Source organism: Cervus elaphus, chromosome 9 (assembly GCF_910594005.1).
Source record: "Cervus elaphus chromosome 9, mCerEla1.1, whole genome shotgun sequence".
NCBI lineage: Eukaryota > Metazoa > Chordata > Mammalia > Artiodactyla > Cervidae > Cervus > Cervus elaphus.
This window is the reverse complement of record NC_057823.1, coordinates 7,790,328-7,806,190: the sequence shown is the minus strand read 5'-3', so window position 1 is coordinate 7,806,190 and position 15,863 is coordinate 7,790,328. Positions and strand designations below refer to the sequence as shown.

The 15,863-nt window shown below is 47.4% G+C and overlaps 1 protein-coding gene across 11 annotated transcripts in view; it reads left to right on the top strand.

Moving 5' to 3' along the window:
* GATAD2A (GATA zinc finger domain containing 2A) overlaps positions 1-15,863 on the top strand; it is a 92,782-nt gene that overhangs the window by 34,072 nt on the left and 42,847 nt on the right. For 9 of the 11 annotated variants that reach the window (XM_043910828.1, XM_043910823.1, XM_043910827.1 and 6 more), the window contains exon 2: positions 1,640-1,728. The exons of 1 other annotated variant lie outside the window; for it this stretch is intronic. In XM_043910828.1, the coding sequence (XP_043766763.1) occupies positions 1,714-1,728 (15 nt within the window). In that variant the 5' untranslated portion in view covers positions 1,640-1,713. Of the gene's footprint in view, positions 1-1,637; positions 1,729-15,863 lie in introns of those variants that run through there. One more of the 11 variants, XM_043910822.1, reaches the window with a different exon arrangement.

Below are 15,863 nucleotides of genomic sequence, written 5' to 3'. Positions count from 1 at the left end.
ACCACCAGGGCAGTCCGAGCTATGAGCTTTTAAAAACTTTATTTACTTATTTGGCTGCATAGGGTCTTCGTTGTGGTGTGCAGGCTCTTTTAGTTGTGGCATGTGAGATCTAGTTCCCTGACCAGGGATTAAACTTGGTCCCTAATAGCAGGGAATCTTCACCATTGGACCACCACAGAAATTCTGAGTTTTGATTGTTTGTTGCCATTGTGTGGAAATACCTCTGACTTTTGTATATTGACCATGACCCTGAAGAGAGCAGGAGCTTGGAAAAGCCCAGGACTACTCCTTCTGAGGTTTTGCTCTCTGAGGCAGAGAGAGGTATTGGCTCCAGGGAATTAATGGCATCTACTGCATTTCCCAGACTGAATAGGGTCTAAAAAAGTGACAGAAAGGGCCCCTCTCCCTAGGAGCTAGCCCTGGTGGTGGCTGTAGCCAGCTCTGGGCCTCACTGAGGACTCTTTGTGTTCCTTGGTGCCCAAAGATCTTTCCATAGATATCTTTACATATGATATTTGCTTATTTTGCAAGTTCTCCTATGGGAGTGTTTCTCGACATCCATGAGCTGTGAATTGCTGTGAACCCAGTTTTAATATAAAGTTTTCATATCAGAGCAAGCTCCTGGTAGTCATGTGGGTGCAAAGAATGACAACAGAGATGATACTGACAATATTTGGCAAGCTACAACTGACAGCTGCCTGGGAGGCTGAGATTGGCTGGTTCACTGGCTTGAGCCTGTGTGCCCATTGCACTGGACATCTAACCTCACAAAGGAGGGAAAGTCATGCTGTCTCTGTGACCTTGGGAGAGTTCCTGAACATTCTTGAGCATTAGTTTTCCTGTCTGTAAAACAAGGCAGCCCCTTATTGCCTGGGCCATGTAAGCCTTTTGGAGCTGATCCCTGGGTGAAACTTCTAGTTGCCCTGTGGCAGTGAGGCCACTTCCATGTGGGAGATGAAGTTTATCCATCCTTGGGTACCTCATGTCCCCAGCTTCATGAGGGCAAACTCTGCCCTGCCTGTAATGGTGGGTGGTTTTCTTGGGGTCTGTGTTTGGGTGTGGGCACTGGAGAGAGGGGAGAGGTCACCTCTGGAGAGGGAGATGTGGTGACCTTGGACAAGTTCCTGAATATCAAATATGTCACTTCCCTTACCTGTCAAATGGGAATGATTGTGTAACTTAACCCTGAGACTGTCCTGGGGATTCAGAGAGATAACTGAATTTTAATATAGTACCTGGAACTCACTACTGAACATCTATTAAATGCTAGTATGTCTGTTTTTGCTGTTAATGTCATTAATAGTATCACAACTGTGAACCATTTTCTACGTGCTCAGTATGTTGGCTTGTGATTGTGTACCACCTATTGTCTCTATCCGTATTGTTTAAGATGGGATCTTTCATGTCTGAGATCTTCGTGTTTACTGGTTAGTGCACCATATTGGGTCATACAGTCAGAGACTGATAGAAATTGATTTCTTCAGCTTGCCCTCCTGTGGAAGGGAGCAGTCACAGTGCTCTGCTTGAAATCTAGAATTATGCTGTGTAATTCCAGGGATTGGAGACATTTAAAATTGTCAGTATGTCCCAGTAACTTTTTTTGGAAACTCAGTGTTTCATCCTCTGTTCTTTGTTTTAGGTTGGCCAGCACATTGACAGAAGTTGCCTTTTGACATAGCTCCCACCATGGCCGGCTGGTAGGACCAGCGTCCCATGCCCAGAACCCAGGTGAGTGTGAGGTACCTGGTATCTGTGGAGTGGAGGCTCTGACTTACCCAGCAGGCCTCGTTCAGGTCCTCGGACATTTGAAACAGCACTGCTTCGTAAGCTGGTAGCCACTCCTGGAGAGGAAAGAAGGCCAGCACCTCTGGGTTTGCACACTGGGCGATCTCCTCGGGGCTTCCCAGGCCCTGCCTTCTCGGGGTGGCCTTTCACTTTCTTCTTGGGTCACTCGTTTGAAAAGCCCAGGCCCCAGGAGAATGAGCCGTCCTCTGTGAGGATCAGGGGCAGAGGATAGTTGTGGCCAGGTGGCCTTTGCCCTCTGGCCATTCCTGTGATTTCCCAATGCTGACGGAAATGGTTAGCGTTTATCCTTAACCACCCATGCTTGGAGCTCATTGACCTTACTGCACTCCGTGCCTGTGGGGAAACTGAGCCATCCCCCCACTGCTTTGGGGTCTCAGGTGGAGACTGTCCAGGGCTTTTGGGACCCAACAGGACCGAGCCCAGAACCAGGTGGTATTTTGTCTGTTACTGTCAGGGCCTGGCTAGTGATGTTTTGGGCCAGGGTTACCTAACTGGAGAAGGTAGGACTGAGAGACGTCTTAGAAGATGAAGACACCTTGGAGACCTCCTGGGTTAGTGAGCCGCTTCCTCTTGTAGGCCAGCTGGCCGGTGACTTTCCGAGGGGTGTGTGCCCTCGAGACAGTGGCACCACTGCATGGGGCGAGAACTGGCTGCAGGGACTCCCCTGCTGGGCTGAGCAGGGTATGTGACGGGGGTTGGGTGTTGGTTTGTGAGGTTTCAGCTCTTACCTCTGTAGAGCAACAAAGTATGGGAGTGGCCAAGTAATCCTGGGGTCAGGAAAACATTTCCAGAATGTTTCCCCAGCAAAAATAAATTTTACTGGTGTTTAAAATTTTTTAATTGAGATAATTTATATACCATATAATTCACCCATTTATAGTATACAATTCAGCGATGTTTTCGTGTGTTCAGGAGTAGTGCAGGTCACCTCTGTGTAGTTATGGAACACTTTCATCACCCCCCAAAAAACCCCCATCTCCAGTCCCCCTTCCTCAGCCCCCAGCAGCCACTCCTCTACTTTATACCTCTGAATTTGCCTGTTCCGGACATTTCTTACCAGCGGAATAACTGTATCTGACCTCGCGCGTCTCACTTCTCATACTTAGCCTGTTTTCAAGGGTCAGGGTCTGTCTACTCTGCAGCGTGAGTCAGTGAGTGCTTCATCTGTTTTTGTGGCTGAGCATATTTGATTGCATGGCTAGACTACGAATGGCTTATCCATTCATCTGGGATAAATTTGGGCTATTCCCACATCTTGGTAATTATGAATAGTACTCTGAAGATTTATGTACTCATGTTTGTGGAGACGTGTTTTCAGTTCCTTTGGACGTGTACCTTGGAGTGGCATTGTTGGATCATGAGTCTTATATTCTGAGGAAATGCCAGACTGTTGTCATGGCAGCTGCACCATTTTACACCCCACTCCCCCAGCCCTGCCCAGGGACCCTAGAGCTCTGGTGAAAACGACTCAAGGAGTCTCCCAGTTTCTTAGAGCTAGTTGGGGTGATCCCGACCTGGTGCTTGTGGCAGCATGCAGTAGGCCAGCCACCTGGAAAGTGGGTTTGGCCCGTGGTTGTCAGCAGGCTTTCTTTGAATGTTAGCATTTAAAATTCATGGTACCTTATGTCTAGAAAAGGTCTTACTGCAGCCCAGGGTGGGGTGAGTGACCATCACTTGTCTAGTAGCCCAGGGCGTTGTCTGAAGGCAGAGGGCTGGCTCAGGATTCCTTGAGGTCCTAGGCTGGATGACCTCATATCTGTCTGGCCCTTCGTTTTATTTTGCTTGAAATTTGACCACAGTTCAGCATGTAGGGTCTTAGTTCGCCGACCAGGGATTGAGCCTGCACACGCCGCAGTGCGCGCGCACAGTCTAAACAGTGGACGGCTTGTTGAATGAGAGAAAACTCCTCCTTTCCTATTACAGGGCCAACAAGGAAGACAGAGCCATAGCATTAGAAAGCAGCCAGGTTGGGGATCCGGGAGGGAATTTCTGGAAGCCCCCTCAGGTGTTCCTCTGGTCCTGCCTCTCTGTACCTGCTGTGTGAAGGGCTCGATGGGAAAATACGGGCTGTGGATGGCGGTGGCGGGTGATGGTCCATGTCAGACAGGCAAAAGCACCCTTGAGCAATTATTTTTAAAAAAATGTATAAATACGTCAGCTTGTGTACTTTTGGTCGTGGGTGTAAGTCAGCCGAGCAGATTGATTGACTGATTGTTCCACTTCGCGCTGAACCGTGGCCTGTGGTCAGCTGGGGTCTCCTCATTCCTGCTGCCCAGGACTCAGTGGGCACAGAGAAAGAGCAGGGCAGGAGAGGGGCTGCGTCCTGGAGAGCCTTGGACACGCACACAGCCCGCACACAGCGCCCCACGCTGTGTGTGTTGTCAGTGTGTGCATTGAGGGTCCGTCTGCTTGCCTGGGCTGATGGGAATTGGTGTCTGCCCTTGAATTTTGCCTGTCAGGGGTCTTGTTCATTCAGCAGCTGTAGACACGGCTCGCGTGCTGAGAGACTGGCCTTGTGCTTGGTTGTTAAGGACCAAAACGGGTATGACTTGTAGAAAAACAAACAGGGAAAAGCAAATGCAGATGACCCTAAAGCAAGTCAGGAAAGAGACTCAGTCTTTCCCAGTACTAAGAATAATGCTCGCTGGAGCTTCCCTAAGACATTTCTGACCCTTAGTCTCGAAAGGTGGACTCTTCTGTTCTCTTGGTGGGAACCAGGCACCACCATATGTTGCTTTGGGAGAGGGATTTGCTTACCCGTTGCCCCAGTGAGTTCACTTCTCAAAAAGTATCCTGAAGATAGACTGTCGAAAGTAAGGATTGTGGCTGGGCTGTTCAGTACAACATTCTGAAGTAGCAAACTGGAACTGACCTAGCTGTTTGTCAGCTGGGGCCAGGACTGATGGGGCTGGATCTGCCAGTGGGGTGGAGCTGAGCCCCTGAGTGAAAGAAGGGATGGCTTCATGTCACGGTGATGGGATTTCTAGGGTGAATTAAGTAGAAACAATAACAAACTGAAGGGTAGATGTATTGCACTTTCTTTCACCCCCCGTGATAAAAGGTTAGGGGTAGGATGGAGACATAATGTGTATTTGTTTTTATTTTATTTTTTAGAATGGATATACAAACCATAAATGAACTGCATGGTCACCTCCAGAGGCATGACGAAAAGAGGATAGGATTATTGGGAGACTCCTCCAGGTTTCCTTTCTGTGTCGCACCAGATGCATGTTTTATATAATTGGAAAATAAAGTTGGGGGAGGGGAATCCCCAAAAGCCATGCGCAAAAGCAAGCTGGAATAAATGAATCTAGGTACATATCAGTTGTTACTCAAGTTGGTAATTTAACCTCAGAGGATTTATTTTACATGGCCTTAAAGCATTGTAGTTTTGGAGACTTGCTGGTGGCCCAGTGTTAACAATCCACGTGCCAAGGCAGGGGACACATGCTGCGAGATGCCTAAGTCCATGCGCTACAACTACTGAAGCCTGTGTGCCTGCAGCTAAAAAAGGGCCGCATGCAGCGACAAAGACCCTGTGCAGCCACAAATAAATAAAATTGAAAAAAATGGTAGTTTTTGATCATAAGATATGAGATAATGCCATAAAGGTAAGAATTGGGGGGAAAAATCTTTAACTGCTTTTAGGAATCATATTTTTGGTTTCAGGTCAACAATGCCAATAGTCTTATTATTATATATTGTAGAAGAAAACAAGTAATTGATGTCTTTAAGAACCAAAATTGGGAATTCCCTGGTTGTCCAGTGGTTAGGACTCCATGCCTCTATTGCAGGGGGCCCAGGTTTGATCCCTGGTCAGGAAACTAGAATCCCACAAGCCCTGTGGTGTGGTGGGGAAAAAAAAAATTTTTTTTTTGTTGTTTTTTTAAGGACAAAAGACATGTGAGTGAAAGATCAAAGCACTTAAGTGAAAATGTTTTAATTCTAAATCTGCATTGGGAATGTCCCAGTTGTGAAAGATCCTGCCAGGGTTATGTCAGAAGGACCCACAGGACCCCCGCTCCCCCCAACCCCTGACCAAGGGTGGGGCAAGGGACTGTGAATGAAAATTAGTCCCTGGGTTGGAGCATCAAATGTGTTTAAAGAAAAAAATCCAGGGTTTGTATTGATGATTAGAGGAAAGGAAAAAACTTGTGAGTGCCCTTCAGAAAGTGTTAGGGAGTCAACTCATCTTGAAAAATTGGTAGAGTGAAGAAGCAAGCATTTAGCTCTACTCTACAACTGAACTTGCAAGGAACAAAACAGTGGGTGAGGGCTAGTTTCCCTTGAAGATGGATTCAAGCTGCCAGAATTTTCCAGTATGCTCTACTCATACTGTCTGATGTGGTACCTGGAATATTGTGACTGAGAAAGTAAAATTTTAGTTTTATTTGATTTAAATCTTTTTAAATAGCCACATGTGGCTAACTGGACAGTGTAGCTATTGACGCTCTGGCTAGTGAGTATGGAACATGAAGTTATAAGTTCATACCTTTGCAGACACCTAATAAAATGGTGGGTCTAGATAGTGGTCCTCAGTAGCTGCCAGCCTTCCCCCCCTGCCCCCCACCCAGGAAGGGTGCATGTGCTCTCAGAGGGATGTATGCTTGATTTGGCCTCAAAGTCTAGTTTATGGGAAATTGGGGTTGTGTTCCTGGTACGGGTCCCTGATGACTCAGATGGTAAAGAATCTGCCTGCAGTGCGGGAGAACTGGGTTCGATCCCTGGGCTGCGAAGATCCCCTGGAGAAAGAAATGGCTCCCCACTCCAGTTTTCTTGCCTGAAGAATTCCATGGAAGCCTAGCTGGCTACAGTTCATAGGGTCACAAAAAGTCTGAGCGACTTTCTATACGACTGAGCGACTGACAACTTTTCACACTTTCCATTATACCACAAGGCAGCCACTTGCAAAACCCCGTCAAGGGGAATGGGACAAATGACCTGATTTCTTCAACATACGATTGAAAAGAATGCGATGGGGGAACCTGTGTCTTAGACAAGTGTGACTTTGACAGAGATTGAGGAATGATTGTTCAATTGTTGATGGTGTGATCATGAAATTGTGGTTTTGTGTTCTGTAGTGATAAATACTGTACTGTTGATTCATAAATACATGTTGAATGGCATTTGCTTCTTAGAGCCTAGCAGACATGAGGTGGGTGAAAGACTATGGTTGGTTGTCTGATGACCGTGGGATCTGGGTGGTGGGCATGTGCAATTTATGCTGCTGCTTTGGGTATGTTTGCAATTTTCCATAACATAATTTATTTTCCATAAAATAAATTTGGAAGATGGGTGTGACCCAGGCCTTCCTTCAGGGAGCTTTATGATGCATGTCACCCAGAGCAGGAAAAGTACTGCTTATAACAGTGAGGGTGGTGGCCACTTGTGGTTGGTGTAAGTTCAAGCAGAAAACCTTCAGCAGAGATTCTGGAGTTGCTGTGGGGAGCTGTGACCAGTAGCCCATCAAGTGGTACAGCTTTCCTGTTAAAGCGTTCTTATTTTCTGTAATAACAGCACTTACAGTACCTTCATGGAGCCATGTTGGTGATAAAGTGGGTGTGTTCCCATTTTGCAGGTGAGGAAGGTGAGGGGTATGGAGGTGAGCCAGGCATTCTGGTTTCGGCCTGATGGAGTGTGACGCTGGTAGCACTGTCTGTTCTGTGCGTGATTCCCCCCACCGCCCGCAGAACCCAGAATGCATCGATCACCACATGTGTTGCTTCACTTCAGTACCCTGATGCCGTAATGTCCCATATGTTGTTTTCTGACACAAATTAATATATTATTCATTAGAAATCAATCTCACCTCTCCATTGGTGGTGTCTGCCCAGAGCAGCCGTAGCTGCTGGATAAAGTAGGTAGTTAGCTGGTCTTTACCATGACTGTCTTATAAAAAAAGAAGTGCTTTGTAAATTTGAGCCTTAAGTGTGATCCAGGGTTTATGACAACTCCAGTGTGGGTGGGACCTCCGCCCTATGTCTCAGCCTGCTGTGTTCACTGCCCACCCCACACATCTTCCTGGGACTGTGCTGCTATGGATGGGAGGCCTTTTGTTGGAACCCCCAAAGGTGTCGCTGGGGCCCAGTCAGCCCCTGGTCCCTGGTAGAAACTAAGCAAGTGTTAGGGTGAATGAGTGAGTGACACATCTGTGAGACTGAGGCGTCTGACACAAGCCCAGTGTGGGGCCAGTGACAGGCCTGACTTGAATCCTGCTCTACACTGGTGGCCTGTGTGACCCCTGCCCTCGGAGGTCTTGGCTTCTCACAGAGTTGGTTCCCTTTTGGTAAATTGTCCCATTTGTGTCCCACGTGGTCACACACTGTATCACGGGCTTGCTGCGGCCCCCTTGGCTGCTGTGAGAAGCTGATGAGGGACTACACCCCAGTGGACAGTGGCTCTTGGATTGTTGGTGATCTTGTTACACAAAGGAGTCTTTCCTTGAGGACCCTTTTCAGGTCCTGTTGGGAACAGAGTAAGCCTGCTTTTCCCTTTTAGTAGTTAAGCAGCTCTAGAGGGTCTGTGGCTCTTGAGGTTGATTATTTTGTTTTTGTTTTCCTGCCTTAAAATACTAAGGTAATGTTCACACAACATGAAATTCACCATTTTAATCCTTTTAAGTATACGTTGGCATTTAATACAGTCATAATATTGTGCAGCTATCACCTCTAATTCCAGAACATTTTCATCACCCTGGAGAGAAACCTGTATGTATTAGCCTATACTCCCCCACCTCTGTGCCCCCATTCCCTAGCAGCCATTAATCTACTTTCTGTCTTTAGATTTGCATGGTTCTGGGCATCTCAGAAAAATGGAATCATATTCTGTATGGCCTTTTGTGTCTGCTAAACATGCTAAACACTTACCATGTTTTCACAGTTCATCTGCATTGTGACAGGGATCAGAAATTTATTCCTTATGTCTGAATAATATTCCATAGTATGGATATACCACATTTTGTTTATCTATTCACCCATTGGTGAACATTTGGGTTGTTCTTGTTGGTTGTTGTGAATAGTTCTGCTTTTTAACACTTGTATACAATTTTTTTTTTTTTTTTAATGAACACATCTCTTGGATATATCTAGGAGTAGAATTGTTGGGTCATAGGGGTAATTCTATATTTATCTGTATTTAACTTTTCAAGGAGCTGCCAGACTTTCCCACATCACAGCAACATTTTACATTCCCACCAGCAGTTTATGGTGGTTCCAGTTTCTTTTTGTCCTCAACCACATTTATTTTTCCTTTCTTTTTCTTTAAATAGTCATCCTAATGGGTGAGAGGTAGTTTTGATTTGCGTCTTCCTAATGATTAATGATGCTGAACATCTTTTCATGTGCTTATTTGCCATTTGCCATTCCATCTTTGGGAAAATGTCTTTTCAAATCTTTTGTCTGTTTTTTTGAATTGGGTTTGTTGCTAAGTTCTAATAGTTCTTTATATATTCTGGACATCAGACCATTATTAGAGATATGATTTCAAGTATTTTTTCCCTACTCTGTTGATTTTTTTTCACAATCTTCTGCACAAAAGAATTTGAATAAATTTGATGAAGTCTAATTTATTTTATTTTCTTTTTTTTTTTTTGATGAAGTCTAATTTATTTTTTTCCTTTGTTGATATTGAACTTTTGGAGTCCTATCTAAGAATTTCTTGCCAAATTGAGGGTCCTGGTTTTACCCTCATATACTCTTCTTCTAAGAGTTTTATAGCTTTTAATATTTAGGTCTTTGGCCAATTTTGAGTTGGTTTTTCATGTATGGTGTGAAGTAAGCATTTTGTTTTATTAATTTTATTTATTTTTTGGCTGCACTGGGTCTTCGTTACTGTGCATGGGCTTTCTCAAGTTGCATTGAGTGGAGGCTGCTCTTCATTGCAGTGTGCGGACTTCTCATCGCAGTGATTTCTCTTGTTGCCAAGTGTGGGCTGTAAACTGTGTGGGCTTCAGTGGTTGGGACTCCCATGGTCTAGAATGAGGACTCAGTAGTTGCAGCTCACTGGCTTAGTGTCATGTGGGATCTTCCTGGACCAGGGATCGAACCTGTATTCCCTGCACTGACAGGTGGATTTTTAACCACAGGGCTACCAGGGAAGTCCCCGTTTTGTATGGTTTTGATAATTTTATTTTCTATTGACAGGAAGAGTTTTTGACTTATTTAACGAGGGAGGGGAGTGCCATAGTTGAGAGTACTGAAAGCACTTTTTCTCATCTGTTTAACAAGTATGTATTGAACACCTACTCTGTCCTGGGCCCTAGGACAGTATCACTGAACAGAGATAGTCTGTGTTCTTGGGGGGGTTAGAGGAGGGGGACACACAGATGGAAAGATGAGTAATTAGCATGTCTAGTGGTGATGAGGTGGGAAAGGGGGTAGAGACCCCCCCTGAGTCGCGTATGTAGGGGGGAGATTCATGTCACTTTGCTGTTTCTGCTGAAGAAGAGAATGCTGTACAGAGATCCTGGGAAGGACCTAGCAGGAAGTACAAAGGCCCTGAGGTGGGAGTAAACTTGGCTTTCAGAGGAGCAGCTGGGATGTCTGAGTGGCTGGAGCTGAGAGAATGGGGTTGAGGGGTAGGGGGGACGTGAGAGGGGTGGTAGTAGGCAGGTCAGAGGGGCTCTCAGGGCCTTGGCTGGGGCGAGATCTTGCTTTTACCTTGAGTAGCATGTTGTAAAAAATGACCACTCATGTGATATCCTCTAGGTCAGCCTGGCTATTTCTTGGAGGTTGTGATAGGTGTCTATACCCAGAACAACCCTCTGCCCAAGGGGGAGATTTCTACTCACAGGATGGAGGAGAGAAGGAAGATTTCTGTTCCAGCTCTCACAGCTGTGCAGGAAGTGCTGGAGGAACTGTTCCTCAGGAGGAACTGTTTCTTAGGCCCATGGGCTTCATTGAGGCCAGACACTTACTTAGCCCTAGACGTAGGTTTCCCCGCTGGCTCTGATCCTTTTGGGGCTGCCTGCCCTGCTGCCGCAGGATGTGTATGGGGAGGAGCTGACAAAGGAGCCCAGGCAGGGCCTCCAGGCTCGTGTCCCCACCTTGCTGGGTGCACGTTTGGTTCTCCCTCTTTCCACTCCTGTCTCCTCCTGAGAATGCAGAATGCTTTTCTGGCCTTTCCTGGAAGTTTCTCTGTAAAACCTCCTGCCATTCCCAGCTCGGTGGAGCTGGTGGTCAGGGCTACTTTCCCAGCCAGGTCCTGAGGGAGGCGGCCCTGGAAGGGTTAAGGCCTCCCATTTGGTGATGTGACACCCGCTGGGCACATTGCAGTTGGCAGGGAATTGGCAGGCGTAACCCTTTGTGGGCCAAGGAGGCTCAGCCACACATCTCTCAGTGACATCCTGCGCCAGAGGGCCCCTGGCCACCGTTTCCCTGTGGGTATTTAATATCATTCAGATCCCCCTCACAGGCAGCGTTTTTATTTCCATGTCGCCTTCTCTTCTGGTGACCTTTGTTTCTCTCTGGGGTTGCACTTGGGCTTCAGGCACAGGCCCCAGCCGTCAGAGGCCCAGACACCCCTGTGGGGCCACTTCCAAGTAGGCAGTGTTGGGTAGTAAATGAGCACTTCTGAGAGCGGAAACACAAAATCCAAGCCCCCCTCTTCAGAGTGAGCCCTGGGGTGCTATCAAGTTTTAAAAACATTTGCTGCCAGTCTCTCCCCCTTTTAAAGCACGGTCAGTTTAGGCGTGGTACTTTGTCCTGCTGTATGCTTGAACGGGGAGGTGTGGACAGGCTTTCATGTCCTGTCACTGGAAAGAGATACTCAGAGGCCAAGGCATGAGGCTGAGGTGCAGACTGATCTCAGTGATATCTGCATGGCCTGTCTGGTCCGTGGTGGTCCCTGTTTTCAGAAGTTTGAAGAGATGGTCTATGTCTGGGAAAGATAAAAACAAACTCCCCACCTACCCCAGCTTCCCCAACAGGACCTGTGCTTTCTCTGGCTGCCTCTCCCTGTGACTCCAGGGAGGGAGGGAGGTGTTGAGGTCTGGGGACTTGGGTGTCCTAGGCCTGGCCCTACGTGTCCCCAGGGTGAGTCTGAGTGTCTGGGTGGGCCACCAGAGGGCTGGCTGTTACTGTGGCATGAGCCCAAATGAAGGCAGTGACCATCAGTTTTTGTGGAGATGACTGGTCCCCAAACCTGCTCTGTTCCCTCAAGCGGTACTGGGGTGAGGTGCTACCACCATCTTTCTCCAGGTCTGCATGGCATTGGCCTTGAGGAATCTGAAGACCGTTGAGGTTTTATTTATTTATTTATTTATTTAAAACATTTATTTATTTATTTATTTGGCTGAATCAGGTCTTTGGCGGCATGCGAACTCTTAGTTGCGGCATATGGAATCTAGTTCCCTGACCAGGGATCAAACCCAGGCCCCCTGCATTGGGAACACACAGGCTTATCCACTGGACCACCAGGGAAGTCCCGAGGTTTTATTTTTAAAATGGTGGTGGTTGCTACTTGAGTATGTTAAAATTTCTGCTCTCCGGATTAATTTTATTAAATATATCTCAAAAAAGCATTATTTCAGAGGCTACATGTACGTGTCCTCTACTGGTGAAGAATCCGTCTGCAGTGCAGGAGACTCCGGTTTGATTCCTGGGTCAGGAAGATCTCCTGAAGAAGGGGTGGGCTCCCCACTCCAGTGTTCTTGGGCTTCCCTGGCGGCTTAGACAGTAAAGAATCCACTTGCAATGAGAGAGACCTGGGTTCCATCCCTGGGTTGGGAAGATCCCCTGGAGGAGGGCATGACAACCCAAAAATAATCAGATTGTAAATGTGTGTTTATTTGTAAATGTAAGAGCCCAGGGTGTATTATGTGTGGGTTTTTTTTTTTTTTTAATTCTTTGCAGTGTTAACAGTGTTACATATCCGAGTGGTTCTTGAACCAAGGACTGAAGGTGACCTGATAGGATGGCTGCCTTGGTCTGACTTTACCTTGCATGATTCCTGAGTGGTGATGGCCTTATATTTGGTGTGTCATTATCATTTCAGATGGATGTGGTGTCTGGGCATGCTTGGCATGAAAGAAGTGCCCTGTTAGGAGACTAAGATGCTCCTGAACTTAACCTTCACCTTTGGCTCCTGAGTCTGAGTTGAACCCCACATTCACAAATGATGTCTCTTCCCTGAAGGGTTAGGTAGAGCACCCCTTTGGGGGCTGGGGTCAAGAGAGTTCCCTGTGGAGAGCGTCAGTGCTCAGGTGGATTAGTTTGATGGAGTGACTGGAGGCACTTGATTTAAATTGTGTGCGCACTTAGGTCTTCTTGGAGCACACTCTGTGCTCTCAGCACTTTCCTCCTCTGTCCTTCAGGACCTAAAGGTTCCAGCTCTCCTCACTCTCTCAGGCTGATGGTCGGCCAGGACCTCCACCCCATCCCCAGTCCCAGACTACTGCAGCCTGGGGGGCCCAGTCATCACTGCTAGCATATAAGTGGCCTCACTCTCATGGGGGAATGTTTTTTCCTTCTAAGCAACCTCATTCCATTTAAAAAAGTTGTTAAAAGTTTTGATCCCCTTTTATCTGGTTTCATGTACTTACTTGGGAGATGCGTTTTCACATGCCTGTATATTTCTGCCACTTCACCTTTTCTGCTCCCATTGCTTTCTCCTCTTCCATCTCTACAACTCCAGATTCTGCTCATGGGGCCTACCTCTAATGAAGCATTTCTAGATACTCCCCCTCCTCCTCTGGACCAGCCGAGTGGATTTCTTTTCCATTGTTGGCTTGTAACAAAATGATGATCAACACATGTATCTTACAACCCTTACTGGGTCTTTGCTGTCATGAAGGCCAGTGACCCCAAGCTGCTGCTCCTGCCTTCCACAAAGGTGGGACCCCCAGGTCACTGGCCCTTTGGAGGTAACCGACTGGCGCAGAATCAGTATTCGACATCCATGTCCAGGATCAGACAGGCTGTGAACTAGGAGAAGGGTATCCCTGGTTGTTAGTAACTGACTAGGCTTCTGGGTACTGCCGAAGTTCTCTTCCAGATTCAGGCATCACTCAGATATTAACAACAGTAGACAGCAGTTGGTTCTTTGCCTTCTTTGGAAGTTTACATTACTGTGTGCACAAAGTAGTAAAAATGAGCATGGTTGCAGGTGCTAGTGATTTTTAAAACGCTCTCTCGTTCTACCCAGGTGTGAAATTACTTGTCTCAGAGGAAGTGTGGGTTGAAGTGGTGGCGGTGTGCAGGGGTCCACAGAGGGCCCCGAGGGGGTTTTGCACGGCCTATGGGCTCCTTCACTTGCTTCAGAAGTTGGTGGTTCTGGACCCTGTGTCTCATCTCATTTTCAGAATGGTTTTCCTTCCCGACAGTTGGTTCTGGAGCCCAGCAGACAGTGATCACACATGAGAACTGCTGTTCTTTTGCTCATAAATGAATTACACAGAGAAGAAAGACCTTTTCTAAGATGATTGGATAAGATTTGGAAGTGGGAAGAAGGGATGAAAACTGTATATACATGAGTGTGTGTAGGTGCATGTGTCTGAGTTGGGTACACATGTGTGTATTTGTGTGACTCAAGGTTGCTTGGTGTTCAGCTAGCCTGGTGTATTGCATTTTGCGGATCAGGGCGGTATCTCCTGACACCCTGTTTCCTGAGTCCCTCCTCTGCCAGTAGGGCGTCCATCAAGTAGGGTCAGATGCTCCCAAGTCTGGAGCACCACGTGTTCATCTCTTTTACGCCCTTCTCTCTGTGTGCCCAGAGCCTTGGCACCGCCGGCCACCATTAGAGGCCAGAGGTGACATTACGCGCCTTGTGAGAAACCTTTAAGAGAGCAAGTGAGCTCCTTAACATGACTGAAGAATTTGTTGGTCAAGACTTTGATTTTTGTAAAGAGGTTGTTTATCTGGCAAACAGTGCTGGCTTCTCTTACCATTAAGCAGGAGGCTCCGAAAACCTGCATCAAGTCCCCAGGTCCAGGGACCTCCAGTGGGATGGACACGATGCTGTCAGGCTGGAAGTGAGGTGGTGTGCCTACCAGTCAGTCCTGGCGTTCACATAAAAGTCAGGAGACTTGAAGGACCAAGGTGCTGACTGGTTGAAGGCTGAGCCCAGCGGATGTTCTGAAGCTGTGGTGGCGTGTCCAGGCTGGGCCTGAGCTGTGGAACTACGGTTGCAGGCCGAAAGCACTGAGGTTTATTCAGGATGCAAGGAACAGGGCTGTGATGGCACTGCATGACCTGCCCTGGAGTAGGACATTGGGGGGCAGTGTGGTGTGAACCTGTGTCCTCCTGGACCCCGCCCCGTCCCCTGCTGCCGCCAAACCAGTTGAAGCCCTTCTTAGGGTTTCCCTGACACAGATGACTGCACCCACCCCCACCAGCCCTCAAGGGCACAGTTAAGTCCGGGTTACCTGGAGAGAAACCTGATCCCGAGGCTTCCCAGGAACCCCCTCCCCTCACCACCCCAGGTCTCTAGCAACTCAGCCCCAGTGTACTTGATTTGCACTTTCTTTCCTGGTGGCTCAGGTGGTAAAGCGGCTGCTTGCAACGCGGGAGACCTGGGTTCAGTCCCTGGGTGGGACAGATCCCTTGGAGAAGAAAATGGCAACCCTCTGCAGTACTGTTGCCTGGAAAATCCCATGGATGGGGTAGCCTGGCAGGCTGCAGTCTGTGGGGTCGCAAAGAGTTGGACATGACCGAGCGACTTCACTTTTTCTCTTTTCCTGGCTTAACCCTGCCCTGTACTTTTCCTTAGAGCTTTGGTCTGATGCTCAGGCACGTGTGCTTAGGAACCATTTGTTTCTGTAACTGGGTTAAAGTTTCATCTGCTTCAGTAATTGAGTTTATAGCATGTAATTTCCTTCTATGAGGGGCCTATTTATCTTCAGAGTGTGTAGGGCTTTTAGAATGATGTAAAATTGACCCATGTAGTTGGGACAGACTGACCCTGCAGTAACCAGTATGCACTTGACACTTCTTGAAACTAAATTTCTTCTGATTTGTCCAAAGGGTTAACCTTGAGTCCTGGACTTGGATTGAATTTACACATTCACTTCCTTTCTTTGAAACCAGTTTTCTCTGTAGTCAGTTCTGCCGTAACGCTTGTTT